General features: G+C 43.5%; 1 protein-coding gene across 2 annotated transcripts in view; it reads right to left on the bottom strand.

Moving 5' to 3' along the window:
- ARID1B (AT rich interactive domain 1B (SWI1-like)) overlaps positions 1-13,219 on the bottom strand; it is a 393,153-nt gene that overhangs the window by 48,083 nt on the left and 331,851 nt on the right. Inside the window, exons 7-8 of one of the 2 annotated variants that reach the window (XM_011952754.1) lie at positions 12,187-12,514; positions 10,232-10,360 (exon numbers count right to left, since the gene is read on the bottom strand). In XM_011952754.1, coding sequence (XP_011808144.1) covers positions 10,232-10,360; positions 12,187-12,514 — 457 coding nt within the window. The remainder of the gene's footprint in view (positions 1-10,231; positions 10,361-12,186; positions 12,515-13,219) is intronic. The other variant, XM_011952755.1, reaches the window with a different exon arrangement.

The raw sequence follows: 13,219 nt of genomic DNA, 5'->3' as shown, positions 1-13,219 counted from the left end.
AGGTGTCCATAACTGTCTCTACATGGACTGTCACTGTAGATGCAGCTGAGTTATGAACCAGAAAAGATTGCTTACTGACAAAATAAACTAGGCTAACACTAAAATTTGGGGCAGTTTATCACTTAAACCCAATAGTCATCAGAACCCGGACTCAAAACCTTGAAAAGCTCCAATTCCAGCAGTTTATTTCTAAATGTGTTACTTTATTCCCTTGGAGAGATCCAGTTGCGTACATAACATTACACAGGATGCCCTATTTAAAATGTTTTATAAATACAAACTCTTCTCACACATGTATCTAGCATCACTGGTGAAACAGATTTTCAACCCGAATTACATGGTGACTCTTCCAAAGCAGTACTGAGAAGGAGAAATTCAGACGAGATTATTTTAAATTTAGTATTTTAAGAGGGAAAACCACTATGTACCCCCCTCCCCCCCAAATTCAATCAAAACAGAAAATAAGGCTGTCAAGCCCTGGTCAATCTTTGGTGTGGCTAATCCATCAGCGTGCTTGCAACAACTGCATTAGCAATTCTGGTGGCAAAATAATGTAATTTCAACAAGCCAGTGGCTCTGGCTAGGAATGAATCCTGTGGCGGTAAAGTGGCGTTTGTCCCATTAGACAAAATACAAAGAATAGAAGTGCCTTTATTTAAAAATGTAGATTCCTGTAAAAATATATAACCATATGCTACTAAAAAAATAGATTCTACCCCTTTTGGTCATGGAGACATGATAGAAATAATTAAAATTAATCAGAAATACCTACTGCTTAGTTGACAGTTACAATCATTTGTCCAAGATGAGTGTTTTAAGATAAGTATGGGAGAGGAATAAGCACAACAGTGGGCCAAGACTAAAAACAAATGCAACCAAAGTCAAACAACCAGGGCAGCGAGTGTGAAGCTGCGACCACATGCGTGGCTTAGAGAGGTCTGTGCATTATGTGAGCTCACAGGAAGGACAGCACAGAAAAAGGTCCCAAGGAAGGGATGACATCCCCTTCACCCCTCAGATCTGAAGGATCAATCCATTGGAATTAACCAGGTTAGGAGAAAAGAGAAACAGCAAATTCAAGGGCCCTGGGGCATCCAGGAGCCTCTCTCCAGGAGAAAATATGGTAGAGCCAAATAAGAAGGGAGAGTGGTGGGGGCCAGGCTTATGGTTCTCTGGGTTTGGTTTTTATCCTAAGAGAAACAGGAAGAGACTTGGGATTTTTAAGCAGGAGCAATGGCATTAAAATATGTTTATTTTAAAGACATTGTTCTCTGGCCGTGTTGGGAAGAACACATCGGAGGCAGGAAGAACGAATGTGGGGCTGTTACGAGGCTGATACCATAACCCAAGGAAGAGACGGTAGCGCCTTGGAACAGGTGGTGGAGCACAACAGAGAGAGTTGAGCAATATCGTGGAGGTGAAATGGACAGGATTTGGTGATGAATTAGGCCATCTGGGGGAAAAAAAAGTTGTGCCTAGATGTCTCCTAGGTGTCCAGCTTGTGCGGCGGGCAGATAATGGGGCAGTCACTGAAATAAAGAACATCAGGGGAGAGCGCGGGCTTAGTTTTGGACATGTGGACAGGGTTTGGCTTCGGACAGGCCTCTGAGTACCTAGCGTCACACAGGCAGGTGGACCCTCGGGTCAGGAAGCAGAGGGTTTAGTGTCATCTTTCCTCCCTATGCAGGAAGCCCCTGTATAAGACTGCGTGAGTCTTGTCTAAGTCTTCCTCCGCTGGCGAATGTGACCTGTTTTCCATGCAGTCTGTTCACTCAAAGAAAGCTTCCACGTGTTCAATGCTAGCAGACAAGCTGGAGCAGCTACCAGTTATCTTCCAGTTCCCTGTTAATAGCTCTCCAAACCCTTTGGTAGCTGATATGTTTACATTTTGTTTCCTTCCTTTAAGAATGGGCAGAGAAGAATATTGTTTTGCGACAGCTTTATGAAAGAGAACTTCTAAGTAAAGGAACAGTAGTAACTTTGTCACCATACTCTCAAGAATAATCTTTTCAGTGGCTACGCCTTAGCTCTTCAGAATAGAACTTCTCCCTGGCACGTCTTTGCCTGGGCCTTTAAAATGTGGCACTGCCCACAGGGCCTCTTGTTTTCAAAGCATTTCTCCTGATTGTCTCCACATTTCTCCAAAGAGCTGTATTTTTGACTCCTGCATCTTGGCGAAGCTCTTCTTGCTAAGCACTGAGGAATACTGCATATTTCAGTCTGGATTTCTTAAAAGCCTCTAACATCAGAAACATTTTTCTCTTTTGTTCATACTTCACACAGACTTCTCAAAGGGTTCCAACCTGTTACCAGCTCTGCTCCTGGCACTCCCTGCTGAAACGGCACCTGTTGTGCAATTTCAAGATTCAGCTCTTCCTTTTTGCTTCAATGCAGGTAACCAGTTTTAGTTGTTCCTAAAGCAGCTCACTGATCTTCACCTTTTCTCTCAAAGCAAGCAGGAGAACAAATAGAGCTCAAGGGTTCTGAGGCGAGAGGCCTCCTTGTCAGGGTGTGAAGAAAACGCAAGCACGGTGTCTGGCTGCTTGAATTTTAGCAACTGATAACTAAGGATGTTCTCTTCATCCTCAAAGTTGATTTTGGTTTGTTAAGCCCATTGTTCTGCTACTACGAACTCTTGCCTGGCAACCGTACAAAAGTGAACCTCAACACTGTGAAGGCATTTATTTCAGAGATTTTGATTTCAGCTCTTCCCTGCTGATCCCCAGCACATGGCCTGCCTCAGGTGTGGATGAGAGCCACAGAGGGTAGCAGTGGCTCCCGAATCCTGTCTTTTCCCTGCAATGGATGACTCTCCAGAACTCTGGGGGTTTGGTATCACATCACATCCTACTGACCTCCGAGAAGATGTAAACGGCACAGCTCCCTGGGCTGGTGAAACTAGATCCATATAGCATGAAAGAAACCTTAGCTGCCATGGATGTCACCCACCGAGAGAAAGTGTCATCTCTACTGCATTCTATTTAAGGATCTTTACTTAAAAAAGTTTATCTTGAGATCATAGTACCATTAAGAAAAGATCTCCAAGTTATTTCTAAGGAGGGCTATTATTTCTCAGTGCTAGGAATAACCACCACTTTTATTCCAGGACATCCCCTTCCAGGGTCCCAAGGCGTAAAGGAGAGTGAACTGCTAATCCCAAAGTGGCTTAGCCACCGAGGAGCCACAGGAGCAGAGTGGAGGGAGCAGGTGCCTTAGAGGTCTGGAGCCACGCAGCCTCAGACACAGAGCTTATCAGCCCAACAATACTTGGAGTAGATAACAATCCCTGATGGACGAACCTGAGTTTTAGGAGTGTGAGGGTGAAGCACACATCCACCTTATATGCATTCTATCTGCCTCTCATGCCTTAATGGGCCTGTCAGTAGGCTTAAGAAAATTAATTTAGGTCCCGAGTTCTCCATCCTATAGTACTGTGTCACAGCAATATTGTGTATAAACCTCCAATAAAAAATGCCTTTGTCCAGGAAACAGAAAAACAGTAATTTCTGATCTTAAAAAAAATCCTCCTAAAAATTCTTAGAGATTTCCTGAGTTAACGGTGGCCTGGGCCACAAAGTGACTTAGTTTGGTAAAGTCAAACATTGTTCAGTTAGGGTTAAAATGTAGGCAAGGCTTGTAAGCTGAGCTAAGCTATAGTTCTTTATGTCCTCACCAGCCACTCCGTGCAGGACAGGATTCAGACAGGTTCTTACCTAGCAGGAATTTTAACAATCAAAAGTAATCCGGTACGAATTTACTTTTAAAACAAGGGCCACAATCTTACAAGTTTCTGTCTGTGAGTTTTTCGTTATTATTATTATTATTTTTTAAAAGACAGGGTCTCACTGTTTTACTCCAGGCCAGAGTGCACTGGCACAATCCTTGCTCACCGCAACCTTGAACTTCTGGACTCAAGTGATCCTCCCACCTCAGCCTCCTGAGTACCTGGAACTAGAGGCATGCGCTACCATGCCTAGCTCACTGTTTTTCACTTTTTATAGAGACTAGCTCACTATGTTGCCCAGGCTGCTTGTGAACTCCTGGCCTCAAGTGTTTCTCCTACCTTGGCAGCCCAAAGTACTGGGATTACAGGCGTGAGCCACTGGGCCCGGCCTGTTTGATTTTTTAAATCTATGTAATGGCAGAAATGGAGTTCAAAATAAAAATGAAGACCAACATTAAGAGGAATCTTAGCATTTTAGCGAGTTGCTTCTCATACTCCTTACTGCTACTAAGATACCGTCACCCACGACACCTTCCAAACCCCAAGCTGCAATATACTAAGACACAGTCATAGCCTCTTCACCACTTACAAACTTTTCCTGCTGCCTTCAGCCCAAAACACTGTTGAGGTTACCAGATTTCAGGGCTGTGAAAAATTCCCCACCTGCTGGTCATCGGCCTGATACCTGGCAGGTCGGCATCACTGGCCATTGCCACTCCTGTTGCACACATGTAATTTCAAAGATCCTCGCCTTTCGTAACTCTGAACCGCGGGGGTTTGCTGTGCTGTGCGGCTGATGATGCCCAGCGATGGGTGCGCTCTAATGCTGGTTCTCGCCGTGATGGTCCCAGGACATCTGGTGTGAGAGTGTGCATCTATGGGGGCAGGATGTTAACAGAGCCATGAAGCTGGAAGTGAAGACAGGTGGCATAGACACTGGTGCGCGAGTTACTGGGAGCCATCTCTGAGTGAAGACAGCCACCAGCTGTGAGAAGGCCAGACCCAGACACAGAGACGGGAAAATCTGAATGAAGAGGGCAGGCTAGATGTGATGGGGAACTGAGTATTTCAGAGGATGAGGAGGATACTGAGGTCTGAGAGGAAGCAAAAGGGCAGAAACCAAGAAAAAGCGTTTGGGAAGACACACTCTGCCATGATCAACATATCGCCAGAGCCTGAGTCAGGGTCAGGTCGGCGCAGACTCGAGCTTCTGATGCCATAGAGTGCTCCCAGTGCAAGCCCTGAGTGCTCCTCACGCGACATCCCTCAGGAAGGCCGCATAAGGAAGAAGTGTCCAGAGCACGCCTCCCAGCCCTCCCCTTCAACGCTGCCTCCGTGCTCTGCAGTAGCGGTTATTTCTGAGGCCCCCCTCAGACCCAAGCTGACTTCCACACCAGAACCGCCCGGGGATTTTGGAGTTGAGGCTCCCGCGCCTCGGCCCTGTGGCTGGGTGAGGGTGTACAGTGGCTGTCGAAAGTCTCTGGGTGATGCTCATCAGTGGCCTGGGGCGCCTCGTGGTCTCCGGTCCCTCCCAGGTTGGCTGCACATTTCATGCTGTGATTTCTTGGCTCTCATTAAAATTAAAGAAGAAATCTCTGGTCTTTTTAGAATTAGTGTTTTACTACTTTTTGATTTGATGATTTATCAATGCACTTTATGGCTTCCATAATAGTTCTGCAATTCTAAAAGTTTTAATTGAAATCCTAATCTTTAAATACTAACATAATAACATTCATTCAAATTCTAAATTTTGAAGAGAAAAAAGGGCTAAAAATTAAAGCGTAGTATTTAGATGATAATGCAAAGGCTTACATTTAATTGCGGAAATAAAAACTCTGTTTAAGCCTTTGAAATCTTTTCTCTTTGTCTTTCAATAACATGACTTTTCAAATCATAGCTATTAAGTTAAAACCTAATTGTCCAAAATCCAAAGGGCTGGATTCTTGGTTAAGACAAATCGCTCACTGCTCTTTAGCGCATGGACCCCACTATAACTGGGGCTTGACACACTTTGAAGTTTTTTGCCCCTTCTCTTTGACATTTTAATGCACTATCTCCATTAACGTATTTCCACATCAGCGGCTCTTCGTCCATCAGCAGAATTGCATCATACTGGCTTCAGAGGAAAATAACACAGAAAAAGTGCCTTGCTGGCAAATGGCAACACAGGATATGAATTATAGATACACCTCAATAAAGAACAGCGGCGGGAAGGTGTGTCTATGTGGGGTGCACATGAGGCACAGATACAAGCCCACTATATATCCAACAAGCCAGACCAATTCATTTGTATTTGTAAATAGACCCAGCTTCTTCCAAGCATAGGAAGGCAGCTAGTCACATACTCTCACAAAACACTCAGCTCCTCCAACAGCAATATGGTGGGGTTACTACTGATCTAGCTACCTTATGAAATTTATTCATCCTGTTAATGAGTGGCTAAGATTTAAAAATAATCTTAACTAAAGTTCCCAATTTCCTAATTGACTCAACACAAAACATTTGAAAGCTAATTTCAGTGACCCTAGTTTTTGGTATGACGTAGTATTAACATGCAGGTCTACAGAATAATATTTGTGATATTCAGTATTAAAATTTCCCTGCTAGTCAAGAGTAAGAAGACTTCTCAAATTAAATCACTGTACCTTTTTTTTGAAATTAAGAAGTCTGAGACTTCTCCTTCTTCTGATGCTCAGTTAATCCACCAAGGACTCTCTCAGGGACAGTAAAGGAACAGCAGTGCTTATTCCAGCATCACGTAGGTGTGCACCTTTATCCGTGTCAATATCACCACATCTACCCTGGCTTAAAGATCTAGGGCTTGTGAGATCTTCTGTAAATTCAGTGAACTCATGCTTCCTCCTAGAGCTCATTTCCAAGAAAAAATTCTGGATAATGCTGAAATTTTCAAATCCACAAATCAGTTGTATTTTGAAGAGCTGTCAACTGCTGGACATCACCAGGTACCATCTAGGACTCATAAAAGGATGCAAGGCACACGGCATGACTGGGGGAAAGTTATTCTACCTGCGCACGTCTGCATGCACAGGCTTTAAACGTAATGGATTCAGTCATTTAAAAAATGTTACAAGGTCAGGAGTGGTGGCTCACACCTGTAATCCCAGCACTTTGGGAGGCTGAGAGGACTGCCTGAGGCTAGGAGTTCATGACCAGCCTGGGCAACACAGTAAGAATCTGGCTCTACAAAAAAGTAAAGACAAAATCAGTCAGGTATGGTGGCACGTGCCTTTAGTCCCAACTACTTGGGAGGCTGAGGTGGGAGAATTGCTTGAGCCCCAGAATCTGAGGTTGTAGTGAGCTATACGAAAGCCTGTGTTTAGCCTGGGATCCATAGCTACGCTCTTTAGGAAGTGGTAGGCCAAAGTTCTTCCTAAGCTTCTGGCAAACTTTGGCTCACCTATGCTCAGGTAATGGCTCAGAATCCTCCAAAATGGTGCTACAGACAGCCATGAGAACTGATCTACAGATGGATGGAACTCATTTGCCATTCCTGAAGTAGGCTTTTAGTAAGATCAGCTAGTATTTCCAACTCTGTTTCTTGTATCTTCAAAAGTAAATTCCTTAACTAACAATGCTTTAAAACTGTACACAACAATGCATTTTCTGATACAAAGTGTATCAGTGTGTAGGAGGAGGAGGGCTCTGTACAGATGTTACTGATAAACCATTAACTTCAAATGACTGGATATTACTGCACAGTGAATCTAGTACCTGAACAAGAAGATTCACCAGATTCTACTGTAAATCCTCTGATGATCAAAATGAGGAATTTACTCAAAAGGTGAAAAGGAAAAAAAAATTAATCTATGTTTCTTAATTTATTCAATGCAGCAGGTCGATTTTACCTTCATACTGTCACTCTTAAAGAAATTAATAAAACAGCTTCTGACCAGTTAAACTTGCATGTTTTTTCTCTATACTACCTTGTGTTTCACCAGCTGAGAAAATCTGAAGCATAATTGCCACAATCCTTCATTTTTACAACGAGCATTCTGTTTCTGTCTAATTGCAGACACACACTCACTCACGCTCCACCTTCATCATTAATTTGTCCTTTTCAGATTCTTCCATGGGCTCCAGGTCCTTTGGGATTGTGCCTTGAGAAAGAAGTCATTCAGACAGACTGTGAATCCTGCACTATGCCATTTCTTCCTCTCCCAAAGAGAAACTAACATTTAGCAAACTAGCTTTTCTAATCGCCAACCTAACTTTAACCTAACAGAGCCATCAACGGGGAAACAAACACCAAAGGAAAACCACGACTTTGCTGCAATGAGCTGTTAAATAAGTAAAGCAAAAGGATGTTGAAAATCAGATTTCTCAACCCATAGCACTAAAACATGTCATACACATGTTTTCTCAGATTCAAGCTTCTGCTTTTAAAAAAAGGCATAACACAGGTTATGTGTATTGCGAAGTGAACAGAAGGAAGATTTAAAATAGAAATAAAACTTAACTTCTTTCTTTTTTGGAAAGAATAGTGTAGACATACAAGTTAAAATTCACAGTTAACAGTCACGGGGCTATGAATATGAGCCCTTGCCAAGTGTGCTTTATCAGATTTACATAGAATAACGCCAACATTTTTCTTTTTCTTATTTTTAATTAAGGAGGAGGTGTTGTACTCTAAGGAAGCTATCTGGATGCTGCTGGCTGGAATACAGATTTGATCTCCTTGTGCTGGTTAGCTAACATCGATTTTCTGCCCCAGTGGAAGAGATTTCACTCTGATGCATGCCATTTAAATTCATTTTACACAGCTGCTTAATGTGGCTTGGCAAGGCACAGCCAAACTAGCTTTGTGGGTCTAAAGAGGCCTCTGGAGTTGGTAAAAGGACAGATCCTATGGATTAGCTGCAGATGATGAATGCTTGCTTCCTCCGACTGCTATCTTCCTACTGACTCATGAATTGACCTTGAAGGCACCACAAGAAAGTAACAAAGAGGAAAAGACAACTTCCCAAGAATAAGCACGTTTACCTCATTCTATATTTGTTATTTCACTTTGGGGATGATGTTTACAGGATTCTATATTTGTTGGTCCACATTTAGGGCCATGTTTACAGACTTCAGAGCTCTCGATTCCAAAATTATCATTCGTTCTGTCTAAATAAATATAAACTGAGGCCGGGCGCGGTGGCTCAAGCCTGTAATCCCAGCACTTTGGGAGGCCGAGACGGGTGGATCACGAGGTCAGGAGATCGAGACCATCCTGGCTAACACGGTGAAACCCCGTCTCTACTAAAAATACAAAAAACTAGCCGGGCGAGATGGCGGGCGCCTGTAGTCCCAGCTACTCGGGAGGCAGAGGCAGGAGAATGGCGTGAACCCGGGAGGCGGAGCTTGTAGTGAGCCGAGATCGCGCCACTGCACTCCAGCCTGGGCGACAGAGCGAGACTCCGTCTCAAAAAAAAAAAAAAATATATATATATATATAAACTGAATATAAAACTACTAAAAAGCTCTGTCAGGCATTCATAACCAGTATTGAAAGCATAGTTCTATAAGTTCACTGTTTAAACAAAGCTAGGTGAAAGTTCCCTGTTTGATTTTAACCAAAGATGATGCATGTCTCTACTAAAACTAACATGATTAAGGCAAACTACTTACCAAACATGGTTAAGTCTGCCCAGGATGACAGCAATAACTTTTTTGCTTAGTAATTCACTCAATAATAATAGACTTTCAGAGCATTTACTAATCTAAACAAAGTGACAGAACCTGATACTACATAGTTTTGTAGTAGGAAAGAAGAGATACTTTTTGTTGCTGTATGTAATTCCTGTGTTGAAATTGAGAATAATATGGCAACACTGTGTTTAGAGAGAACATTCTCTGTTGGATTATTTTGTTGTATTTTCCTGGTGACTTCAATATTCTAATACTCGCTGGAGAAGAAAATAATAGAAGTCTTTGGCACAGACATTTGCTCGGTGGTGATATAATGAAACCCCTCCTAAGTCCTGTGAATACCCTGTGTCAGCTCAACTGCAGTGAGTCTCTTGTCAAATGAGATGCTGTGCTCTTAATTTGGGGATGGGTATGGCAGCCGCTCACTGTAGTGGCAGGAGTGAGAATACAGTCATGAGAACAGCGCTGCACAACACAGGTTCCTAGACAAAACAACGACAACAATGGGGGAAATGATGCCAGAGTTGGTGACTCCATGTCTTCGACACAGATCAAAGTTTCTATTTCCCTCTCAGGCATGAAGGAAAGCAGCCATGCTGAAAGCCATGCAGACAGGGCCTGAGGACACATGCGGGTTTCCACCGAACGGCCACAGTACTGTTAATAGGAAAGGAAAACGAAACAAACACACCAACAAAAATGGACACAAGGACAACCCCCTCGGAGATGGATTTCCTGTTAGGTGTTTCGCTTTCTTGGTTTGGGTGTTCCTTTCGTGGCCAGGTGTCACAATCTTTAACAGTTGCAGAGAAAACACCCAGGTCCCGCAGCAAGTTGGGGTGTGTTGCTACCTACCCGTACTGGTCAGGCTGGTGCACCATGGGAGCCTGAGAGTTGCCATAGTTGGGGTGCTGGGAAGAAAACATGGGGCGTCCGCCAGCCCCAGACTGGCTGGGATAAGCAGGCGACCTAATGTATGGTGGCCTAAAGTGGAACAGAAGAACAGCTTCTTGGGATTTGTTCTGATGCACAAGCATGAATCCCTGTCCATCTGTCACCCCCACACGTAGGTGCGGGGTTTACAGACCACAGAGGCAAGCTGAATACCCTGCATCCTGCCGCTGCCTGAGGGGTGGGGGGTATAGAAAATGCCTATAACAACAGGGTGGTGACAGGCAGAGAAAAGTAAGATTCTCAATTCTAATCTCCATTTACCATTTTAAAGTATAGCTTTGACTTTGGTAAAAGCAAACAAGAAGATATACAGCCCCCATTTAAAATCCTGGTGAGCTAAAATGGGCAGCAAGTTGAAGGCAAGGCTTTGGAATGGTCTACGCATTAGAAACAGAAAATGGCAATGCATGGATGTGTATTTATGTATTGATTACTTCAGAATGATATAAACACTGACTCAGAAAGGGGGCACGCATGGCTTTGTAACCACACAAAATCATGCCTGGCTCTCTGTGGCTGTCTTCTGAGGTCCCTCCCGAAGGCTGCGTGCCAAATGCAATCAAATACTTTCTACTTAAAAAAAGAAAATAACTTGTGCTTTATGAGTTGCAACAATGGACAATTCATTTAAACTTGAATTTGAACTTCAATTTGAACAGCCAAACCAGTTTTCACAGACAGGTTTACAAAAACATTCCCTAAAGCCTGTGTGGGTTCAGCAGAGGGCTAGACTGCTGGAGTTCAGAAAATTTTAAGTAATTGTAATGTGGAGACAGAAAGAAAGATAATGATTGATTTTCATTTTATTTCCTCAAGGGAAATTTATTATTATTTGGAGAAAACAATAAGACTGGAGGGGTCCCACATTCCCCAGATAGCAGCTTCAGAGGAAAAGTAAGAAAAGACACATTTAAAAACACACGCCCATACATGCACAGACACACACACACATGCACACACACGCACACACATGCACACACGCACACACACCTTAGTTTTTGTTTCCCTTTGACAAAAATCAGAATCTTCTACCTTTGCTTCTGAAGATACCATTAAGATACACATCTTTCAAAGTACTCTGCTTTAAAACATATTTACAAGTGCTTTTAAAATGTATTCACCTTTGCCTGATAAATTTTTAATTATGTTATTTTTATCCAGGTCAAGTATTTACTTCAAAATTAATTTTTAATTCGGGATTAAAAATGAGTAATTGTAGCTAAACCCTTTCGCTTTATCAACTCAAACTTTCTAAAATATTATCTTTGCTTTTTAAATCTCATTTTGGTTTGGACAGATAGATAGATGTGCCTGGAAAAATAAAATATAACATAAGAATGTAAAGTATATAAATCTCACACATATACGTTTAGACAAACACACAACAGACGTATGTATACATACAAAGTTTGTATTTTATGAAGATTCTTGTGATAGGGTGAAAAAAAGATGGGGAGTGTGTTTCCTTTTCAATGTTTTAGATTTTAAATCGTTCCTAAGCTTTAGTATTTCCTGCCTAAAAGTCACTGCTTCAGTTGGTACCACGCAGATACTTCCCTGTGCAACCGGATCTGGTTTGCTGCTGCAATGACTATTCACAGGCATTTCAAATCACCTCCCATGACTGATGTGCCCACCGCTCATATTCCTTCCTCATGTATCATAAAACATGGTTCGTCACTTACTTCTCTGACCTTGACGCTACAGAATATATTTAACACAAAAAGAACGGCCAAGCACAGTGACATTCTACTGCTCTGTGTGACCCCGGGGAACAATGCAGCTATGTGCGCAGTCATGTGGTCACGCGTAGACACACAGCGTACCTGCCCGGGGCGTGCTCCTGGGTGGCGTACCTGCTTTGTGCTGAGTTCGCAGCAGCCTGCATCACTGCTGCGGCTGCCTCCTGTGCCTTACGGTTCACAGTTGGCATTGGCGGCCCCATTCCTGGCCCTCCCTGCTGAGACATGCCAGGAGAACTGGGGGTCATGCTGCTCATATTTCCAGGAAATGGTCTGTTCTGCATCCCAGCTGATGGCATTCGTCCCAGGGGCACAGCACCACATGGCTGGCTTGGCCCTTGTCCATGCATCTGGTTGTTGGCACTGATACCCATACCGGGCCCTGGGCCGCTGTAGCTTGCACTGGGCACCCCACTATACGCTGGGGGTCTGGAGTAGTTACCTAAACAAAAAGCAAACACAAAGTAAAGCCTTTTATTTAAACTTGTGACAACATTCACTGGAAATACTTTTTGTCCAACAATGTGATCAGCAGGAGTATTAGTCATGACCCTTATTGGCCCTTCCTGTTGGCGCTGGTGCAGCTGCCAGTCTCAAACATGCTCTCTCTGCACACTCCCAGGCACTCAGTGACTCAAATACAGAAAGCCCCAGAGGACCACTGCACTGATGAAGAGAAATTCAGACTGGTCACAAAAAGAAACAAACGACAAACAAAAACCAAACCCTATGAATAGGCAAGGGACACCGAGTGCTGCCTCAATCCATTCAACACCACACATTCTCATGTTTCAACCAAAATGGTGAGCACCACTCTGAGATCATACCACTAGATCACTGCTGCCTTCAACAGCCATGTGAAAGGGCTCCACAAGACAACGTGTAAGACGAGATACACCTATGGTCAAAATCATCCCTTAAAACCCCACAGGAAGGTGTCGCGCGGGAACCTGACATGAGCCCCAGTTTTCCTCTAAGTTGGGAATAATTTTTTTCTTTCTTTCTTTTTTTGCTTGGGTACCAGATCGAGCAGCTGGTTTGTGCTGGCTGCCACAACTCGAAAAACTGTCCCAGCACAAGCACGGCACACGGCAGCAGGAGAGCTGGCGGGCAGCGCCGGGGGCGGGGGTGAGGGCCGGAGACGGGG

This window comes from Colobus angolensis, unplaced genomic scaffold (assembly GCF_000951035.1).
Source record: "Colobus angolensis palliatus isolate OR3802 unplaced genomic scaffold, Cang.pa_1.0 Scaffold35, whole genome shotgun sequence".
Taxonomy (NCBI): Eukaryota; Metazoa; Chordata; class Mammalia; order Primates; family Cercopithecidae; genus Colobus; species Colobus angolensis.
The sequence above is the reverse complement of the archived record's forward strand: the minus strand, read 5'-3'. Positions and strand labels throughout refer to the sequence as shown.